At 53.8% G+C, this 18,312-nt stretch overlaps 1 protein-coding gene across 1 annotated transcript in view; it reads right to left on the reverse strand.

The window, feature by feature from the left end:
- Positions 1–18,312, reverse strand: part of RFTN1 (raftlin, lipid raft linker 1) — a 233,974-nt gene that overhangs the window by 64,898 nt on the left and 150,764 nt on the right. The window contains exons 5-6 of the mRNA XM_052639301.1: positions 9,988–10,330; positions 658–861 (exon numbers count right to left, since the gene is read on the reverse strand). Coding sequence (XP_052495261.1) covers positions 658–861; positions 9,988–10,330 — 547 coding nt within the window. The remainder of the gene's footprint in view (positions 1–657; positions 862–9,987; positions 10,331–18,312) is intronic.

The raw sequence follows: 18,312 nt of genomic DNA on the forward strand, positions 1-18,312 counted from the left end.
GACTCAAGCCACCTTCATGTTAGCTTGAAAACCCCTTCTTTGCTTGACACATTTACCCACTTGGGACAAGCTTTCTCTCTGCCTCAGAGGAGCTGACACCAATATTGCTGCCTGAGCAGCAAACCCCCAGAGAGAACCCATTACTGGCAGGGCCGCTGGGCACAGTGAGACCCTGGAGCAGTGTGTATCCCGACAGAGTTTACAGAAACCCAGCTGTTCAGTTCACTCATCTGCTGTTAATTCCAAGGTGCTGCTACTGTTACTTCAAACTGTAATGATGTCTACAAACAATTTGCACTTTCAGAGCGGCAGGATCCTAGGGGGTAATTAACAAACCCCAGGAATAATCTCTTTAAAAGCCTTTAAAAGCAACCTCAACGGAGGCCACCATGATGAAATGAAACTGCCCCTCCCCTTCTCCCCTTCTCCATGGTGTTCGCATGGACCTGGCTGACTCCTAGAGGGGCTGGGCGAGCACGGGTGTGGGCTTTTGTGGATGACTCCTCCAGATGTGTGAATTGAAATCAGACCCGCGGAACTTTCTGAATTGGGGCGGGGTTGGGGGGTGGTTCTGAAAGTGGGCTGAGATGTCAGGCGTGAAAAGCAGAGTTCAGGAGGGCCACTTGATGGGGGGTGGGGTGGGGACGTGGTCCTTACCGTGGACCAAGCCAAGCGAGGAGACCGCGTTCACCAGGACGCCGCCCTTCCGGAAGTGGTCGCTCATGTGCTCCAGCCAGTTGGCGTCCAGACCGCTGACCGTCGGGCCGTTCTTGGAGACCCGGAGAGGAACGGTGACAGGGTAATATTGCCGGCGCTTCTGAGGGCTCTTCGGTTTGTTGAAAAGGGCGAAGATCTCCATTTCTGCGGGGATTCAGAGAGGACGGGGGACAGGGGGTTAAATGGGGACAGACTGCCGTATCGGGCCAGGTGCGATCTCGCAGGAACCTGCAGGCAGGGCATCAAAGGCCAGCATTCTGCTAGGCTGCGTGGTGCCTACCAAGAAAACCCAAGCAGCGTGTTAGGGAGCCTTGAAAGTGACACGGACCTCGATGGCCGAGTGCTGCGGGGCCTGCCAACAGAAACCGGCCCTGGTCAGCTGCGCCCTCGGCCACTGCAGCCAGGGGCCTTCCACACCCCGAGAGGCATTCAGAGCGGAGACCAGGAAAGGGTACTCTCTGCTCTGCAAAAATCTGGCAGGTTAAGCCTGCAGATAGGTATTTTCAAGAGAGCATTTCATGAGCCTAATTCTTGCATCTCCTCAAATCGAGAAAAGGACTAAAATCGTTACCGGTGGCATCTGCTCCTTGTGGCTAGCAGCAAGCCTCTACCAAAATGCGTGACTGACCACACATATCTCCTTCACAAAATTCATATCTTACACTGACCTCTCCCCCTGCCTCCCTGGAGCCGTTTTTCAGGGCTGTTGGAAATGTTGTCTCCCAGGCTAAGTCCTCATTCTGTCCCCCATAAAACGTAACTCGAAACTCTCAGGCTGTGCATTTTTTAGTCAACAGGACTCAGTTCTGAATATGACATATGATGAACAGCTGTTAGCTGGGATTAATTTGTATGGTTAGGTGTTTGAAAGAAGGATATAGTAGACATTTCTAGAAATTCACACAATGGTGTATTTTAAAAGAAAAAGCAGACATGTTTTGGGGCAAGAGCTGATCTTTTTTTCTTTTTTTTTTTTAAGGAAACGCACAGAGGCACATGAAAACAAAAATACTGCCGTAATTCCAGGAACTCTGCACCTCCCTGAAATCACTATTTATAAACTGCAGTGGCGTTTCCCGGGGCTGAACGCATAATACTTCATCAAGTTCATCAAAAATACATCATTGAAATGTAAAAATAAATATGCTCCAGTAAATGAGGGTTCTTGCCTGGAGTGGTAAGGTCGCTCCAACAGCCAATGAGCCCTGAGAGTGAGGCGCAGCTTCCCGGGCCTTCCTTTATGGCTGGGCTCTGTAAACATCGATGCTCACTGCCACCCGGCAGCTGACCCTTGCCTCCCGCCCTACGTGCGGCAGGCCACAAGTGAGCAGCCTCAGCCTCCGGAAGCAAATACCTGGAATTTCAATCTAAGGCTGAAGGTCTATTTTTGTGTTACTCATTTAGTTGAGCAACCAACAATTCACCCCGCTTAAAAAGCTTTGCTTACACAGTCTACTCAGGAACATGCTTTGGTTTCCAAAAATATCTATTCAGATAAGAAAATCCCCACCCTTCTTCCAAAGAAATAGTCTAAAGGTCATAAACAATGGCGGACATTAGCAAAAAGGACAAAGGACACCCACACACTCCCTGTAGGAGACACCTTGCCTGGACCCCACATTCTGGGACACTGCACCCCATATTTATTTCCCAGTTTTCCAGTCTCCAAATACATTACCTTTGAAAATGGATCCACTTTCCTTTATCTAGATAAGTGTGCTTAAACAGGAAATGGAGCTTCACGACCAGAAGGGACACCATCACCATTTGCCACAAACAGGAGCAAATGGTGAGGCACTTTCACACCAAAACCGTTTCCCCACGTAGCACCTCCAGTTATCTCACAGGACGACTGTATTCTGGGACAAAGGGAGTCTTCCCACAGCCCCACCTGAGTAAGCGCCCGCAGAGACCTCAGGGAGCGATGCCGGGCCAAAGACTCTGCTGTCAGCAACAGTGAAGCCGACGGGCAGGCCATTTCGAGCAATCCAGGGGCTAGAATCAATGAGGAAGGAAGGGACCGCGTCTTCACAAACAGCCACCGGCTCTCCAACAACCAACGCTGCCCTCATCCCCACCCCATATTACTTTCTCGGTCCACTTCCCTGACTCAGGAAGCCATCGAAAAGGCAGCCGGCAAGTGCTTTCAGGGGAGAAATTAGCTCTTGGTATATGGAGCTAGCGACCCCCTGACTATTTTGTGACTTTCAAATACCAGCGTTAACCATGGCGTCATGCCAAGACAGGTTTGTAAAGGAAGAGAATCAAGCAAGGGGATGAGGGCTGGGGGATGGGACAGGAAGTGCCCTTTTCCAGTCCAAGGAGTCGGGGTTCAAGTAAGAGCTGCAGCTGCTGAAAGGAAAGAGTGGGAGCCAGGCCTCGACTTCGTCTCTTCAAAAGCAGACCCTGTAAGCTTTGGGGTGCAAGCTGTTTCTTTGGGGAGTAATCCCAGACAATAAGAGTGAGGGAGCAGGGATAAGAAACAAGGAGGAGAGGAAAGCCAAGGCAGGCATCCACGGGCAGGTTACTGGGGACCGGAGATGCCATGTGATGCCCTGTGAGGTGCAAGGAAGGCGGGCGTCTGTCCTCAGGGATTGAGGCCATTCCTGGGGCATTAATGCCTGGGGCACCTGCCCATTCCAGAGAACACCTGTAGGTAGAGGCTAGGGAAGCTGTCCTCAGGGGACCCCCAAGGTGGGCCAGAGCATCCGTCACCATGCTCAGCTACCATCAAGCAAGCCCAAGGGCGCACAAACTAAGAAGAAAAAGAAGCCACAGCCTCCGCAAGGGGAACTGAGAAGCAGCCCAGCACCTGGCCACACAGCAGGACCCCTGGTCACACGGCAAGACACAGCCGCAGCCTCCCCCACGCACGAGGAAACAGAAGAGGGGAAGGCCGAAGAGGAAGGCGGGTGCAGGCCCGAGGCCGCGAAGGCAGAGCCTGCAGGCCGGGCCTGTGGTGGGGTGCTGACAGCCCGCCCAGCTCCCCACCTGGGTCCTCCCCGGGGAGCAGGGCCGGAGCCAGAGACAGAAATAAACTTTCAGAGAAGGGAAAGGGGAAGGCTGCTGGAATCAAGAGTCTCCAAAGCATGAGAAGAAATGCTTGCAGATGCCCAGCCCTGCAGCAAACGCCTCTGTCCCGCCGGCTCCCCGGCCACGGTCCTCACCCGGAAACCAGCCAAGAGAAACTGTCCCCAAACGACGCCCTTTGATGTTTTAATATTCCGGCTCTCCAGTACACATCCTTACGGGAGCGGCCACCAGGGACTCCACAAAGAAGACCAAGCGTGTTTACATTTTCTCAGCTGCTTCGTTGACTCTGCCCTGACCCCAGCTAGAAGATTTTTCCAGACATGGGACAGAGTCCCCAAGGAGGGGGAAGGCATTGTTTCTGAGAATGTTCTGAGGATGGCTGCAGGCCGGCCCTGGCAGGGCACCCAAGCAGCTTCGAGACGGTTCTGTGATGTATTTCTGTCTCGTCTCCTCTGACCCCCTTGCACACAGGGGGTGGCCTGGTCTGGTGCCATTTAGAACCTCAGTGTCCAGAAAAGGTGGCAGTCTAGAAAACACGGCCAGGGTTGCACCTGCATTTGCTGGACTGACCTCAGCCAGAAAAGTGCAAGCGGCCGGGGCGGGGGACGCGGGGTGCCCACAGCCAGGCCTGCCAAGGCCTTGCTAGGCTCCCCGGGAACGAGGAGGAAGAAGGTAGATGCCCGGGTCTGAGGCGGGTGCCAGGCAGTAGGGACGTAGGCACGGGACGGATGCCTGCAGTCTGCAGCTGGGGCCCCAGAGAGCGGCGACCCGCGGGTTGAGCTGACGGGGTCCTGGCACCCCGGGGGACCTCCAGGCAGCAGGTGGGAGGGGGCCTCAGAGTCGGGCTGAAAGCATGAGCTCCCCAGGCTGGACGGGGAGAAGGAGCCGGCTGGCACATCGGCTGGGGTGGAGGGACAAGTGGGCATCAGACTTGGCCTGGGAGCCGGGCTGGGGCCGGAGGGTGCTGGTCGGCTGAGGTCACAGCAGGAGGGCAGGGTCCAAAGGTTACGCTGGGAAGGCAGGGACCAGCCAGGTGCCAGGGGCAGGGGAGACGCCGCTTCCGGCGTGGGTGCAGCATGGGGCACCTCTGGGCCTGGGGAGGTCGGCTGGCAGGCAGAGTGTGGGACGCGTTGACTGCACAGCAACCGTGGGACGCGAGGCTGTCAGTGAGCATCGTCACCGCCACCATCTCCTGCGATGCCCACCTCCATGGGGAAACTGTCCCTTCTACCTCAGAAGCCTTAAATGGATTCCCCAGAATCGCAAGCCGGCAAGTGGCAAGTTCAGTCGCTCAGTCATGTCCGACTTTCTGCGACCCCATGAACTGCAACACGCCAGGCCTCCTTGTCCATCACCAACTCCTAGAGTTTACCCAAACTCATGTCCATCGAGTCGGTGATGCCATCCAACCATCTCGGTTGTCCCCTTCTCCTCCTGCCTTCAATGTTTCCCAGCATCGGGGTCTTTCCCAGGGGGTCAGTTCTTCGCATCAAGTGGCCAAAGGATTGCAGTTTCAGCTTCAACATCAGTCAAGACTCTTCCAAACCCCCCAACCCCTGGCTGTTTCCCAAACCTCACGAGAGGCTGGTTTCATCAGCACACAGAGAGTGGGAGCTGATGCCCGTGGGTGGCCGGGGAGGTGGTCAGTGGCTGCTGTTAATGGACTGAGTGCAAACAGCCAGGACAATGGCAGCAGGCGGGGGACGCACGGACCCCAGGGCAGAGCTGTCCAGGGGGGTTCCGGGAGGGAGGGCAGACTCGGGGAGCATCCCCCCAGAAGGAGCTGCCTGCCAGGAGGCTTGCTCATAGAAGGCCCTGGAGAAGGACACAGAGATCCGGCTCAGGCTTCTGCGTTCTGGACATTTCAAGTGAGCCGGTGCAGGGAGGAAGGGCAACTCGCGGACGACGCTGCGTTATTACTTGGGTGGCATGAGGACAAGCTGAATCTGCACGAACCTGTGCGGCCCCCTCGTTTCTCCTACTGACGCTGCAGTGCCCGAGACCAGGCGGGGATGACGGCGGCCCGCGGAGAAGGCAGGGAATACGGTCCAGCGATGGCTCTGAGCTTCCCGAGCCCTGGTTTTGCTCTGCCCCTCGCCTGTTTACGGTCAATGAAGGAAGCTGCCTCCCCCACCCTGGGGCATAGAAATGGACTGGGAACCCAGCGGTGGGGCGGGCCAGCTCTTCCCGGGGGCCCTGTGTCCACCCGCAGCCGGGAATGAGGGAGGTGTGGAGGGAAGCCCGCTGCAGCGAGGCTCAGAGGAGGCCCGCCCAGCCGGACGTCGAACCAACTGCACGCTCCCCGGACGAGCGCAGCCCGGGTGGACGTGGGGAGCCAAGCCCTGGACCCAAGGGGTCCCGCAGCCTGGGGGGGTTCGGTGAGGGGGGGGGCGCCCAGATGGACAGAGAGCCGACAGAACGCTCCCAGGACAAGAGAAACCCTGGTGGACGTAGGGGGCAGAAGCCCTGGACCCGAGGGGTCCCGCGGCCTGGGGGGGTCGGAGGGGGGCGCCCAGATGGACAGAGAGCCGACAGCACGCTCCCCGGACGAGCACAGCCCGGGTGGACCTGGGGAGCCAACCCCTGGACCCAAAGGGTCCCACGGCCCGGAGTGGGGGGCCCGGACAGACACAGAGCCGACAGGACGCTCCCAGGACAAGCGCAGCCCAGGTGGATGCGGGGAGCCAACCCCTGTACCCGAGGGGTCCCATGGCCTGGGGGGTCGGGTGGGGCGCCGGACAGAGAGCCGACAGCACGCTCCCCGGACGAGCGCAGCCTGGGTGGACCTAGGGAGCCAACCCCTGGACCCTAGGGGTCCCCACGGCCCGGAGTGGGGGGCCCGGACGGACACAGAGCCAACAGGACACTCCCAGGACAAGCGAAACCCTGGTGGACGTAGGGGGCAGAAGCCCTGGACCCGAGGGGTCCCGCAGCCTGGGGGTGAAGGGGCCAGCCCCCGGCGCCTCGATGAGCCCCCAGCGCCATACAGCGGATGAATTAAAGGCGGAGCAGGGAGATGCCCTCTGGACTCTTTTTTAATTGTCTTGCTGTGATTGCCTATTTAAACCCACCACAGGAAGCGGAGTTAAAGCGCTTGGCCCTCCTTAGGGGCCCCTGAGTGGACGGAGGCTGAGAGCGGGGCGGGGGTGCTGGGAGATGTGGTGGAAGCCCCAGGACGGAGGGGATAACAACCAGGATAGGAACTAGGCTGAGCTGGGGGCCAGGCCAGCTGAGCAGCGGGGACAGCGTCCCTGGCCAGCCTCTGAGGAGGCGGAAACTATGCTCAGCTGATGCTCAAGTGCAAGTCGCTGGGCCGTGCCCGACTCTTTGCGACCCCGTGGACTATATGTCCATGGAATTCTCCAGGCCACAATACTGGAGTGGGTAGCCTTTCCCTTCTCCAGGGGGTCTTCCCGACCCAGGGATGGAACCCAGGGATGGAACCCAGGTCTCCTGAATTGCAGGCGGATTCCTTACCAGCTGAGCCACCAGGGAAGCACTAAGGCTCAGACTATGAGATAAAGCGTGACTCTAGGAGGGCACACAGGCCACCTCCTGTTTCTGCGACACCGGCAGAGTAAGAGCATCTTCCGTCATACAGCTATTGGACGCACGGCCACGCGGGCCAGCTGAGCCCCGGGCCCTGGAGGGCTGTCACCATGATGACCGTCCTCTGTCCCCTGTGAGGCCAGGCCTGGGCACCAGGGCCCCTGTGTGTTCACTGGCTGATGAGAAAGAGGCAAAGATTCATTTATCCCACCGGAAGAGAAGTAACGGTCACAGTGAGCTGCCCATGGGAGACCTGTGGCCTCCCACGCAGAGAGCTAAGAGCCACGCTCAGATAACAGACAGACAGACAGCCGCCTACCAAGCAGGACGGGGGGTCAGGGGCACCATCACCCCTCCCAGCTGCCGTTCGCACGCGCTCTTGGGCTGACCACCTCCAGACGCACCTGAACCTTGCATTCCTCAGAAGGTTCTGGTTTTCCAGGAGAGAACAGGGGTTTGAGGAAACGAGGTGCAGGCCAAGACCCTTGGGTGCTGGGGGGGTTCTCTGTGCGCCCAGTGACAGGGAAGGGTCTGAGGGAGGGAACAGTTGCAGGACAGCGGGGGGCCTGGAGGGACAGTCCTGGGACAAGTCTCCCCGGTTACTCAACCCCAGGAGCCGGCCGGTCTGGAGGGAGTCTTGGAGGAAGGTGCACTCCAGAACAGGGAACATCGGAAACTCCTGAGGGGCCCTTGCGTATCGATGGCCTCCTTTCTCAAAGCCAGGGCTCCGTGCAGAGCTGGGGGTAATGGTCAGGATGACGGGGCCTGTACCCCAGTCGTGAGGACTCCTACTTAGGAGTGCTTTAAATGACACCTCCTTTGGCACGCGTCCTCCGTTGCTTCAGTCATGCCCAGCTCTCTGCAACCCCATGGACTGTAGCCCGCCAGGCTCCTCTGTCCATGGGATTCTCCAGGCAAGAGAGTGGGTTGCCATGCCCTCCTCCAGGGGATCTTCTTGACCCAGGGATGGAACCCTCATCTCCTGCACTGTACTCAGATTCTTTACCATCTGAGCCTCCACACACCAAGGCCCTGATGAAACACTAGTCCGAATCTCTCCCAGAAGTGAGGTGGCTACATCTCCCCTTCTAAGTCATCCTTGCAAACAAGCCCCAGAATTAACCATCCCACAGTTTTCTTTTTGGGATCTGTGATGTAACAAGAAAAGCTATTTCACCCGCTTTTTCTTTTTCTTTTTTTTTGCTGCACCGTGTGGCATGTGGGATCTTAGTTCCCTGACCAGGGATTGAACCTGTGTGCCCTGCAGTGGAAGGGCAGAGTCTTAACCACTGGGCCTCTAGGGAGCTCCTTCACCCTTTTCTGTTCTCAAAGCATAAGCAGTTTCTCATCATTTATAAGAGGCTAACCTCAAGAATTAGTATATAAATAATAACATTAACTAGGGGTTTCCCTCATAGCTCAGTCGGTAAAGAATCTGCCTGCAATGCAGGAGACCCGGGTTCGATTCCTGGGTGGGGAAGATCCCCTGGAGGAGGAAATGGCAACCCACTCCGGTATTCTTGCCTGGAGGATCCCATGGACAGGGGAACCTGGCGGGCTACAGACCACTGGATCGCAAGAATCGGACACAACTTAACAGCAAAACCACCACCACCACCAACATTCATCAGGGAGATGATCCAGAAAGGCCTAAAGAGAAAGTCTCCCCAAGACCTGGGCCTCCTCCCATCAGTCTCGTCACTCGTCACCTTCCAAAGGGGAGACAGCTCGTACCAGGGCCTGGCTTCCAGGAAACAGCAGGACGCAAGATTTCTTGGAGCAGAAAACTGAAAGGGAATCACGGGGAAAGGAAGAGCTTCACTGCCTGCAGTCTGAGGGCCTCAGTAAACTCTGATCACCTGTCTGAGCATCACACAGGAAGCAGAAGGTGGGAAGCCAGCCTGGGTTCATCCAGCAGATCTGTTTCCAGCCTGGGCGACGGATGGACTCTGAACCTCAGTGTACTCAGCCGCAAAGGGGGCAACGATGCAAACGGGCCATCCACGTCACAGGAAGAAGGAAGCATTCGTTAACGCTGGCTGCCAGCCTCCTTCCTGCATCGTTATTTGAAATCTCCAAACTAAAGTCCATGCCCCAGCGGCTGTTAAACACCGTGGCTCAGAGCAGTCACTTCCCGGTGGCCTCTCCCCGGCCGCGCGTGCTCCACGGTACTGGTCTGTCCATGAGACAGACCCCCCTGAAGCCTGGCTGTTTACAGCGCAAGGGCTCAATCAGCAGCTTCCTGCACACCTCATGCCACGTCCTCAGCCGGCGCTCTGGATTTCCTTCTTTAGGCAGAAATTCAAAACAAGAGGACTAGGCGTGGAAGGTGCTTTCTGCACTGGTACCCAGCCATCACCATGCTTCCTGGGGTCACACGGGGTAATCTGGGGGCAGCGCTTGGGCGTGGGGGAGAAAACACCTTGTGTTCTAGAACCTGCCACACAGGTGACATTCTGGAGCCGCAACAAGTCAGCGTCCCGTGGTCTGCCCACCCCCACCTCCAGAAGGCCCACTCAGGAAGGAAGAGTCAGGAGGCCCGGAAAACAGCTCGACAGCTTCTCCTGTTTGATGGACTGCCATCTCTACACTCGAATTCCATTCATTTTCCTAAAAGGCCCCGGTGATTACTGAAAAGCTAGCAGCCGCTCTCCACGTGGCTCTGAGTCCCGGCGCTGACATACTTACTGGCTGTGAGCGGCTCTCCAGGCCCTTCCGACAGCGGGTCAGCATCTGGTCCCTCCGGAGTCCCCCGAGCAGGAGACTCTGCGCCATCCCCCTCGCCCGGGGACGAGCCGGGCTGCTGGGCGGCGGGCGTCCCCCATCTTGGGCCCTGGCCGGGCTCCGGGCTTCCGTCCGTCCCCGCGGCAGCATCTGCAGCCCCCGGCTCCTCCGCAGCCCCATGACGGCCAGGCTCCTGTGTCTCATCCTGGTCATCTGCTGGGGGGCAGCCGCCCACAGGGCTCCCGGGGCAGCGGTACTGAGGCACGACCCCGACGAACTTCAGGCCCCGACTCGCAGCCTCCTGGATCTGTGAGGCAAACCAGACCAAGGGAAACGGGTGAACGGGACGTTCCATCAGAGCGGGGGCACACACGGCACCTCAGGGAGGCCTCGGGGGATGTTTCCCAGTGTGTGTGTGTGTGTGTGTGTGTGTGTGCGTGCGTGCGGATGTTTCCCAGTGGGATCTTAGTTCTCTGATGTTGGAGCTGAAACTCCAATCCGTTGGCCACCTGATGCAAAGAACTGGCTCCCTGGGAAAGACCCTGATGCTGGGAAAGACTGAAGGCAGGAGAACAGAATGACAGGGGATGAGACGGTTGGATGGCATCACTGACTCAATGGACACGAGTTTGGGTAGACTCCGGGAGTCGGTGATGGACAGGGAGGCCTGGTGTGCTGCAGTCCATGGGGTTGCAAAGAGTTAGACATGACTGAGCGACTGAACTGAACTGAACTGAACTGAGTTCTCCAAGCAGGGATCGAACCCACGCCCCACTGCACTGAGTCTTAACCAATGGACCACCAGGGAAGTCTGGGTGTTCCTGTTTGAACGTGAAACCTCTCAAGCTGGCCAAGGCTCCACCTCCTCAAGGTGGTGGCCACACCCCAAGTCTGGCCTGACTGGGGACAGAGAGGGGCTTATTTTCTTAAACTGTAAAAAAAAATAAATAAATAAAGCATTTGACTGTGAAGGGCTGGGATGGCCTCTCTGTGAAACGCTACGTTAGCCCCAACTAGTAATTTTTCCTAAGAAGCTGAAAAAAGGTTCTAAAAGGATGAGCTGGAACAAAAAGAGGCTGAAAGAGGAAGCTCATTTTGCTAAGAGTTTATTTTTTTGTGTGATTCTTTTTTTTTTCTGATGAATCACCTACTTCCTGCTAATCAGGCTACTATATAACTCAATACATCTATATAACCACATACTAACTACCAGATGACGTTTTATGACCCAAAGAGCTTCCTCTCTGAAACAATTGCTCTGGCAGAGAAGGGCAAAGGTGGTGAGAATCACCAGTGTGCAAAAGCTGATGGCACACCCCGAGAGAGGGCACCTCTGAGGACAGCAGCCTGGGGGAAGCACGGACGTCTGAAGACCATGCCCAGCCTGTGGGCACTGCACGCAGTGCCCCACGGCTCTCCACCCCCATCCGGTCCAGGTGACAAGTGGCACCTTCTCACCTCCTGAGCCTCCAGACGGGGGGCACATGGGTGCACTGAGTTCTCGGCCACGTGAACCCTCCCCTCCCCGAGAAAGCAACCCCGCCCCCACCGCAGGCAACTGAATGTAACTGTCATAAGTGAAAGACAAATGGAAAGTAAAAGCTAAACAAAAGCAAGAGCTGGCCAAAATTAGAAGACGAGCGTTAGGGGACGTGCTGGGCAAGGGGGCTCAGGTCACTTTACAGATGCAGCAGAAAGGGGAGACCGCAGAGCCCGGGAAGCTCAGTCACCAACCCCCAAGTGGATGACCTCAGAGAGCCGCCAGGCGTCAGCAGCGACCCTCTCCTGTCATTTGAGAAGGAGTAAGAAACATCAGAAAGTGAAGAGGAACTAAAAAGCCTCTTGATGAAAGTGAAAGAGGAGAGTGAAAAAGCTGGCTTAAAGCTCAACATTCAGAAAACGAAGATCATGGCATCTGGTCCCATCACTTCATGGGAAATAGATGGGGAAACAGTGGAAACGGTGTCAGACTTTATTTTTGGGGGGCTCCAAAATCACTGCAGATGGTGACTGCAGCCATGAAATTAAAGGGCGCTTACTCCTTGGAAGGAAAGTTATGACCAACCTAGACAGCATATTCAAAAGCAGAGACATTACTTTGCCAACAAAGGTCCATCTAGTCAAGGTTGTGGTTTTTCCAGTGGTCATGTATGGATGTGAGAGTTGGACTGTGAAGAAGGCTGAGTGCCGAAGAATTGATGTGTTTGAACTGTGGTGTTGGAGAAGACTCTTGAGAGTCCCTTGGACTGCAAGGAGATCCAACCAGTCCATTCTAAAGGAGATCAGTCCTGGGTGTTCATTGGAAGGACTGATGCTAAAGCTGAAACTCTAGTACTTTGGCCACTTCATGCGAAGAGTTGACTCATTAGAAAAGACTCTGATGCTGGGAGGGATTGGGGCAGGAGGAGAAGAGGATGACAGAGGATGAGATGGCTGGATGGCATCACCGACTTGATGGATGTGAGTTTGAGTGAACTCTGGGAGTTGGTGATGGACAGGGAGGCCTGGCGTGCTGTGATTCATGGGGTCACAAAGAGTCAGACACGACTGAGCGACTGAACTGAACTGAAGAAACACCAGCACGAGCTCCTCTTTAAAGGAGAAGCAAGCCTCAGCCCCGCTCCACAGATGACCCACCCTAACTTACGGCAGAAGGTCATTTTAGTTCAGCCCTGGCTGTTCTGGAAAATGATCTGGAGCAGTAATACGAACATACAGCCCAGTTCAGTTCAGTCACTCAGTTGTGTCTGACTCTTTGTGACCCCATGAATCGCAGCACACCAGGCCTCCCTGTCCATCACCAACTCCCGGAGTTCACTCAGATTCACGTCCATCGAGTTGGTGATGCCATCCAGCCATCTCATCCTCTGTCGTCCCCTTCTCCTCCTGCCTTCAATCTTTCCCAGCATCAGGGTCTTTTCAGATGAGTCAGTTCTTCGAATCAGGTGGCGAAAGTATTGGAGTCTCAGCTTCAGCATCTGTCCTTCCAAAGTCTAGCCTGCGCTAGACATTAATGATCACCATGGATCTACCATGTGTGAAACCCTGCACCATGCTTTTTGTATCAATGGTTTGGCCTAATCCTCGAACAACCCTACATGGTATCCTGATCTTCATTTCAGATGAGGACACTGAAGCCCAGAGCCATTTAAAGTCATAAAGTGAGCTGTGGGAAGTCAGGTTCCAAGTCAGGTTTGGCTCAGGTCCAAGTTAACTCTTAAGTACAAGGCCAAGTGGACACGTGTCAAAGCGTCCAGTTCTCCGACACGCACATGTGCACACAAATGCCCGCGGCTGGCTTGATTCACACTTCAAAAAGTTCTTTTTTTAAAACCTTGAAGTCATCATTTCCATTCTGAAAGTTCATTTGCTACCCATTAATCTGTGATATCTACCTATTTTTAGAAACTGTTTTAGAAAGCGTCTAAAAGAAGACACAGGTCACAAAGTTTTTAAAAACAAAACAATGAGGAGATGATTGTACCAAACAGCCTGAGGTGGAGGGGAGCTAATCTCCGAGGTTCCCGGCAGCACAGGCAAAAGAGAAACAGAACGGAGTAAGTCATGGGCAGTAAGGGAGCAGCGTAACTTGCTAGTAACTTGCCTACATACAGTAGGTGATCAATTAGGATCTGTTGAATCAAGGAGCGAATGGACACATTAAATACTGACTGGATCGGTGTCTCTTCTTCCAGAACGACTCCTGGAAGGTAGGGATGGAGGCTGACTGATTTTTCACCTCTGCTGCTGCTGCTAAGTCACGTCAGCCGTGTCCGACTCTGTGTGACCCCATAGACGGCAGCCCACCAGGCTCCCCCGTCCCTGGGATTCTCCAGGCAAGAACACTGGAGTGGGTTGCCATTTCCTTCTCCAATGCATGAAAGTGAAAAGTGAAAGTGAACTCGTTCAGTCATGTCCGACTCTTAGCGACCCCATGGACTGCAGCCCACCAGGCTCCTCCGTCCATGGGAGTTTCCAGGCAAGAGTTCTGGAGTGGTTCACCAGTGCCTTCTCCATTTCAGTTCTAGAATCCAACAAACCAACAAACATTTATTAAGTTCCTACAGTGGCTCAAAACAGCATCACGCTTAGGTGCTGGGGCTACAAAATAGGAGTCTTAACTGTCAAAAGATTCAGCTGATTACTGTAAACAGATTTTAAAAATAATTATACTACCATGGCAGAATAATGCTTATGTTATGATGTTACAGAAAAAATAAAGATTCTAAGCTTTTAAAACAGCATTATCATAGCTGTATGTGTAAATTTTCAAAATTTATCTAACAAGCATACATATCACCTTTATAACTAAAAAAAAAAAATGAAGTCGCTCAGTCGTGTCCAACTCTTTGCGACCCCATGGACTGCAACCCACCAGGCTCCTCCATCCATGGGATTTTCCAGGCAAGAGTACTGGAGTGGGGTGCCATTGCCTTCTATAACTTTTATTGCCTTATATAACTTCTTATAACTGAAAAGAAGTACACATTTCAGAAAATTTTCATAGAGAAGCAAAGTGCAGTAATGGATATACAGGCATAGAAAGTGACTGTTTCTGCCTGAAGGGGACACTGAGACCTTCTCACAGCAGGTCAGGGCTATCACAAATGAAGCAGAGTGACACAGCTGGAAAAGGTGAAGGCGGTGGCAGAGCTGGAGTGTGTGAGCCTCCCCTACAACATTCATTCGGATTCTCCCCCAAATATCGTGCTGGAAGAAACCTACTTGGGGACTCAACCTGCAGGAGGCTTTGAAGGATGAATAGGAGTTCACCAGACAGGTGAGAGAAAGGGACAGGGCAGTGCAGGTAAGGAGACAGAAGGATCTTCATGGTCAAAGGCCTGATGGTGCGCAACAGCCTGAGGAGTGAACAAAGTTCTGGAAATATTTCTGGGACATGACATGAGAAGCCAGGAGTGCCCAGAAATGAGGCTGGGCCAGACATCACAAGGGCCATACCATGGATATCACCAAATGGTAAGACGGCAAAGGCTCAGACTCCATTCAGCAGCAACAGGTCCCTAACTTACCCAACATAGCAGCTCTGGAGAGCCAAGGAGGGGGGTTTCCAAGGGCAAAGCACAGGTTTCTTTGAATGCTCATCTTTTATCTTTAACAGTAATGAAACTGTATCCTACACCTAGCATTGTTTAACAATCAAAACTCTTAAAAAGATGCTCAGGGTAAATGGTAAAGACGCTGGCTCTCTCCATGGCAAGCTTTCCAGGGAACGTGTATCTCAAGAACATGAAACATCCTTGTGCCCTAATCTTTGTCTGCAGCTCCTGGGGTGGATTCCCAGAAGTGGAATGGAAGGGCCAGGGGATATCAGCTCTTCAAAGGCTGGGTACAGGCTGCCAAATTGTTTCCCAGAAAGGGTGAGCAGTCTTTCTTAACCAGAAAACCCACATTTAGATTTTATAAAGATTAATATTTGGCCAGACCCTAGGGGCTGTGACACCTTTGATTTTTCTAGAGGTGTCAAACCAAACTCTACTTGCTTCTCACTCATTCCCTCATTTGTAACCTTTGTTAAGCAAGTCTCACAAACCTCAGAAAGGCAGGCATGAGACGTGTTCATCAGGGTTCACTTCTGACCATCAGCTCTCCTCACGCCCATGGGAACCTCCTGTACTATTCAGGTTTAGCCACTAGTCATGTGTTCATTACTCCCAAGTGTGGACTCCCCAGCCGTGCCTCTTCTCTGCGGCTCAGACCTCCATGGCCAGTGACCACAGACGATGGGTCCACCGTGGGTCTCAAACTGGGGTCAAGGAGCCTCTTCTTCAGCTCCTTCTTTTCTGTAACCCGTGTATCCACTCACCTTGTCCTGCCAGATCATCCTGTGATGTTTCTGGAGCCCCCGCCCCCCCCCCCCACCGTCCCCCAGACATCCAGGTCACTTTACTTTCAGGGACTCACCGGCTGCTGCTGGACACCACCATGGCGTCAAGCTGGGCCAGGTCTTCAAGAGCAAGGAATCGAATCCATACAGAAGATCAAAGCCTGAATATCCCAGCCACCTCGGGGAAGGAGTTCCTCACAGACTGTCACACACACGCCCACATAATTTCTCTAACAATTCCAACTAGATCACGGCAAAGCTTGGATCCGACCCTGAGTATCTTCACGCAGATCAGTGCTCCTGCATGGCAGCACTCCTTCACAGTATACAACCCAGACTGTCCTAAGACGCCCCCTCAAATACACGGTTTAACTGAAATACACCCTCATCCACCTTTTTATCACATCAGCTGCATTTAAGAACAATCCCATCCCCAACACTTAAAAGGGTAACAACTTCTGGTTTAAGCACCAAAGATTAAACAAGACAGTTTTCAACTGACCCAAGACTTCGTTCAACTCTGTGATGAGTAAGAACAAATGCGATAATTATACTCGCCCAACCTAGAACCAGACATAATGACGTGAAAAAGGTTTCTTATCTCTCTCTTTTTTTTTTTTTGGTTTCTTTTTTCTATTGAAAAAACTTTCTTTGTATAAAAAGTCTCAATGCATCAGAAAATGATATCATCTTTGGTTAAATATTTCAAGAATCATTTTCATTAAAAGTAACACCATGATGTTGGGATAGTCCCTGAAAATCCAGGGCATACTGTCTGTTACTCTCCTCTCAAAATGAATGCCACGCGGCTGCTGCTGAGTGCAGATACGTGCTCTGTCTCGTCTTACGCACACACTTGTTTAGAGAACATTTAGCAAGGAGCGTAAAACCATCACGGGAGAAATGGGGTCCTGACTGGGTTTGGTAAACATGGAAGCCACACGTGCCACAGGAAAGGCAGCAGAAAGCACCCCTGCTGTTAGCCAACAGGACCGGAGCCCACAGGCCACGCGGGACGGCCCAGGCGAAGGGCCAGCGACGGCCGAGGACCCTTTGGTCTGAATCTAACAGGCCAATGGAACTGGAGCCCACAGGCCACGCGGGACGGCCCAGGCGAAGGGCCAGCGACAGTCGAGGACCCTTCAGTCTGAATCTAACAGGCCAACAGGACCGGAGCCCACAGGCCACGCGGGACGGCCCAGGCGAAGGGCCAGCGACGGTCGAGGACCCTTTGGTCTGAATCTAACAGGCCAATGGAACTGGAGCCCACAGGCCACGCGGGACGGCCCAGGCGAAGGGCCAGCGACGGTCAAGGACCCTTCGGTCTGAATCTAACAGGCCAACAGGACCGGAGCCCACAGGCCACGCGGGATGGCCCAGGCAAAGGGCCAGCGACGGTCGAGGACCCTTCGGTCTGAATCTAATGAAGACGGTGTCATGGCTCATTTTATGTGTCACCCCGGATAAAACCACAGTGACTAACTGCAACACTGGTCTAGATACTGCCATAGAGATACTCTTAGATGCAGTTGACATCTACAGTCCCCTGGCTGTCAGTAAAGCAAGTCACCCTCTATAACGTGGACTGGCCTCTGCCAATCAGTTGAAGGCCTAAAAAGCGAAGAGCAAGGTTTTCCAAAGAAGAAGGAATTCTGCCTCCAGAAAACCTGCCCGAGGCTTCAGCCTTCAGACTTGAGACCGCAGCATCACTCTCACCCAAAACCTCTAGTCTACCACATGGCCCTGGAGGTTTGGGACAGCCCAGCTCCCACAGTCATTCGGGCCAGCCACATAAGTCAATCTCAACTTCAGTCTCGACAGACAGACGGATAGCTAACACTATGAGCTGTTTCTCTGGAGAAACATCACACAGGAGAAAAGCAGATGGAGGGAATCAGGGGAAGAGGACTGTAGCAGCAGGTTGATGAATTACCTCCAAACCGAAAGCAGACCGAGCGTGAAAGGAAGGGCTGGCTCGGGGGTCCCCAAAGGCAGGGAGAGAAGAGGGCCCTGGACAGGAACAAAGGAAAGGACTCAGTCGGGTGGTGATTACAGGTCCCAGAGGAGAGGCTGGCATGCACAGAAGGCGGACCGCAGTTGCTGTTGCCTGGGTGAAAGAAGCCTCCTTGCCATGTTTTACGGTAAAGGAATTCAGTCTTTAATTGGTAGACTTCATGTCTATAGGCCATTTCCAACTTTCGGATGAACTTATTGGAATCCCTAGAACTATCATGCTATTTACAGCTGGGAATCAGAAACTTACTGACTTTTTGAAAATATAAAGATGCGCTATCCAATATGATAATAGCCACTAGCCAAATGTGACTGTTAATATTTAAATTTAAATTAGTTCAAATAAAATAAAATTAAAAATTCAATTCCTCAGTCACACCAGCCACATTTCAAGTGTTTGATGGCCCCGGTGGCTGGCGACTGCCCTACTG

The sequence above is a fragment of the Budorcas taxicolor genome, chromosome 1 (assembly GCF_023091745.1).
Source record: "Budorcas taxicolor isolate Tak-1 chromosome 1, Takin1.1, whole genome shotgun sequence".
In the NCBI taxonomy this organism is placed as follows: Eukaryota; Metazoa; Chordata; class Mammalia; order Artiodactyla; family Bovidae; genus Budorcas; species Budorcas taxicolor.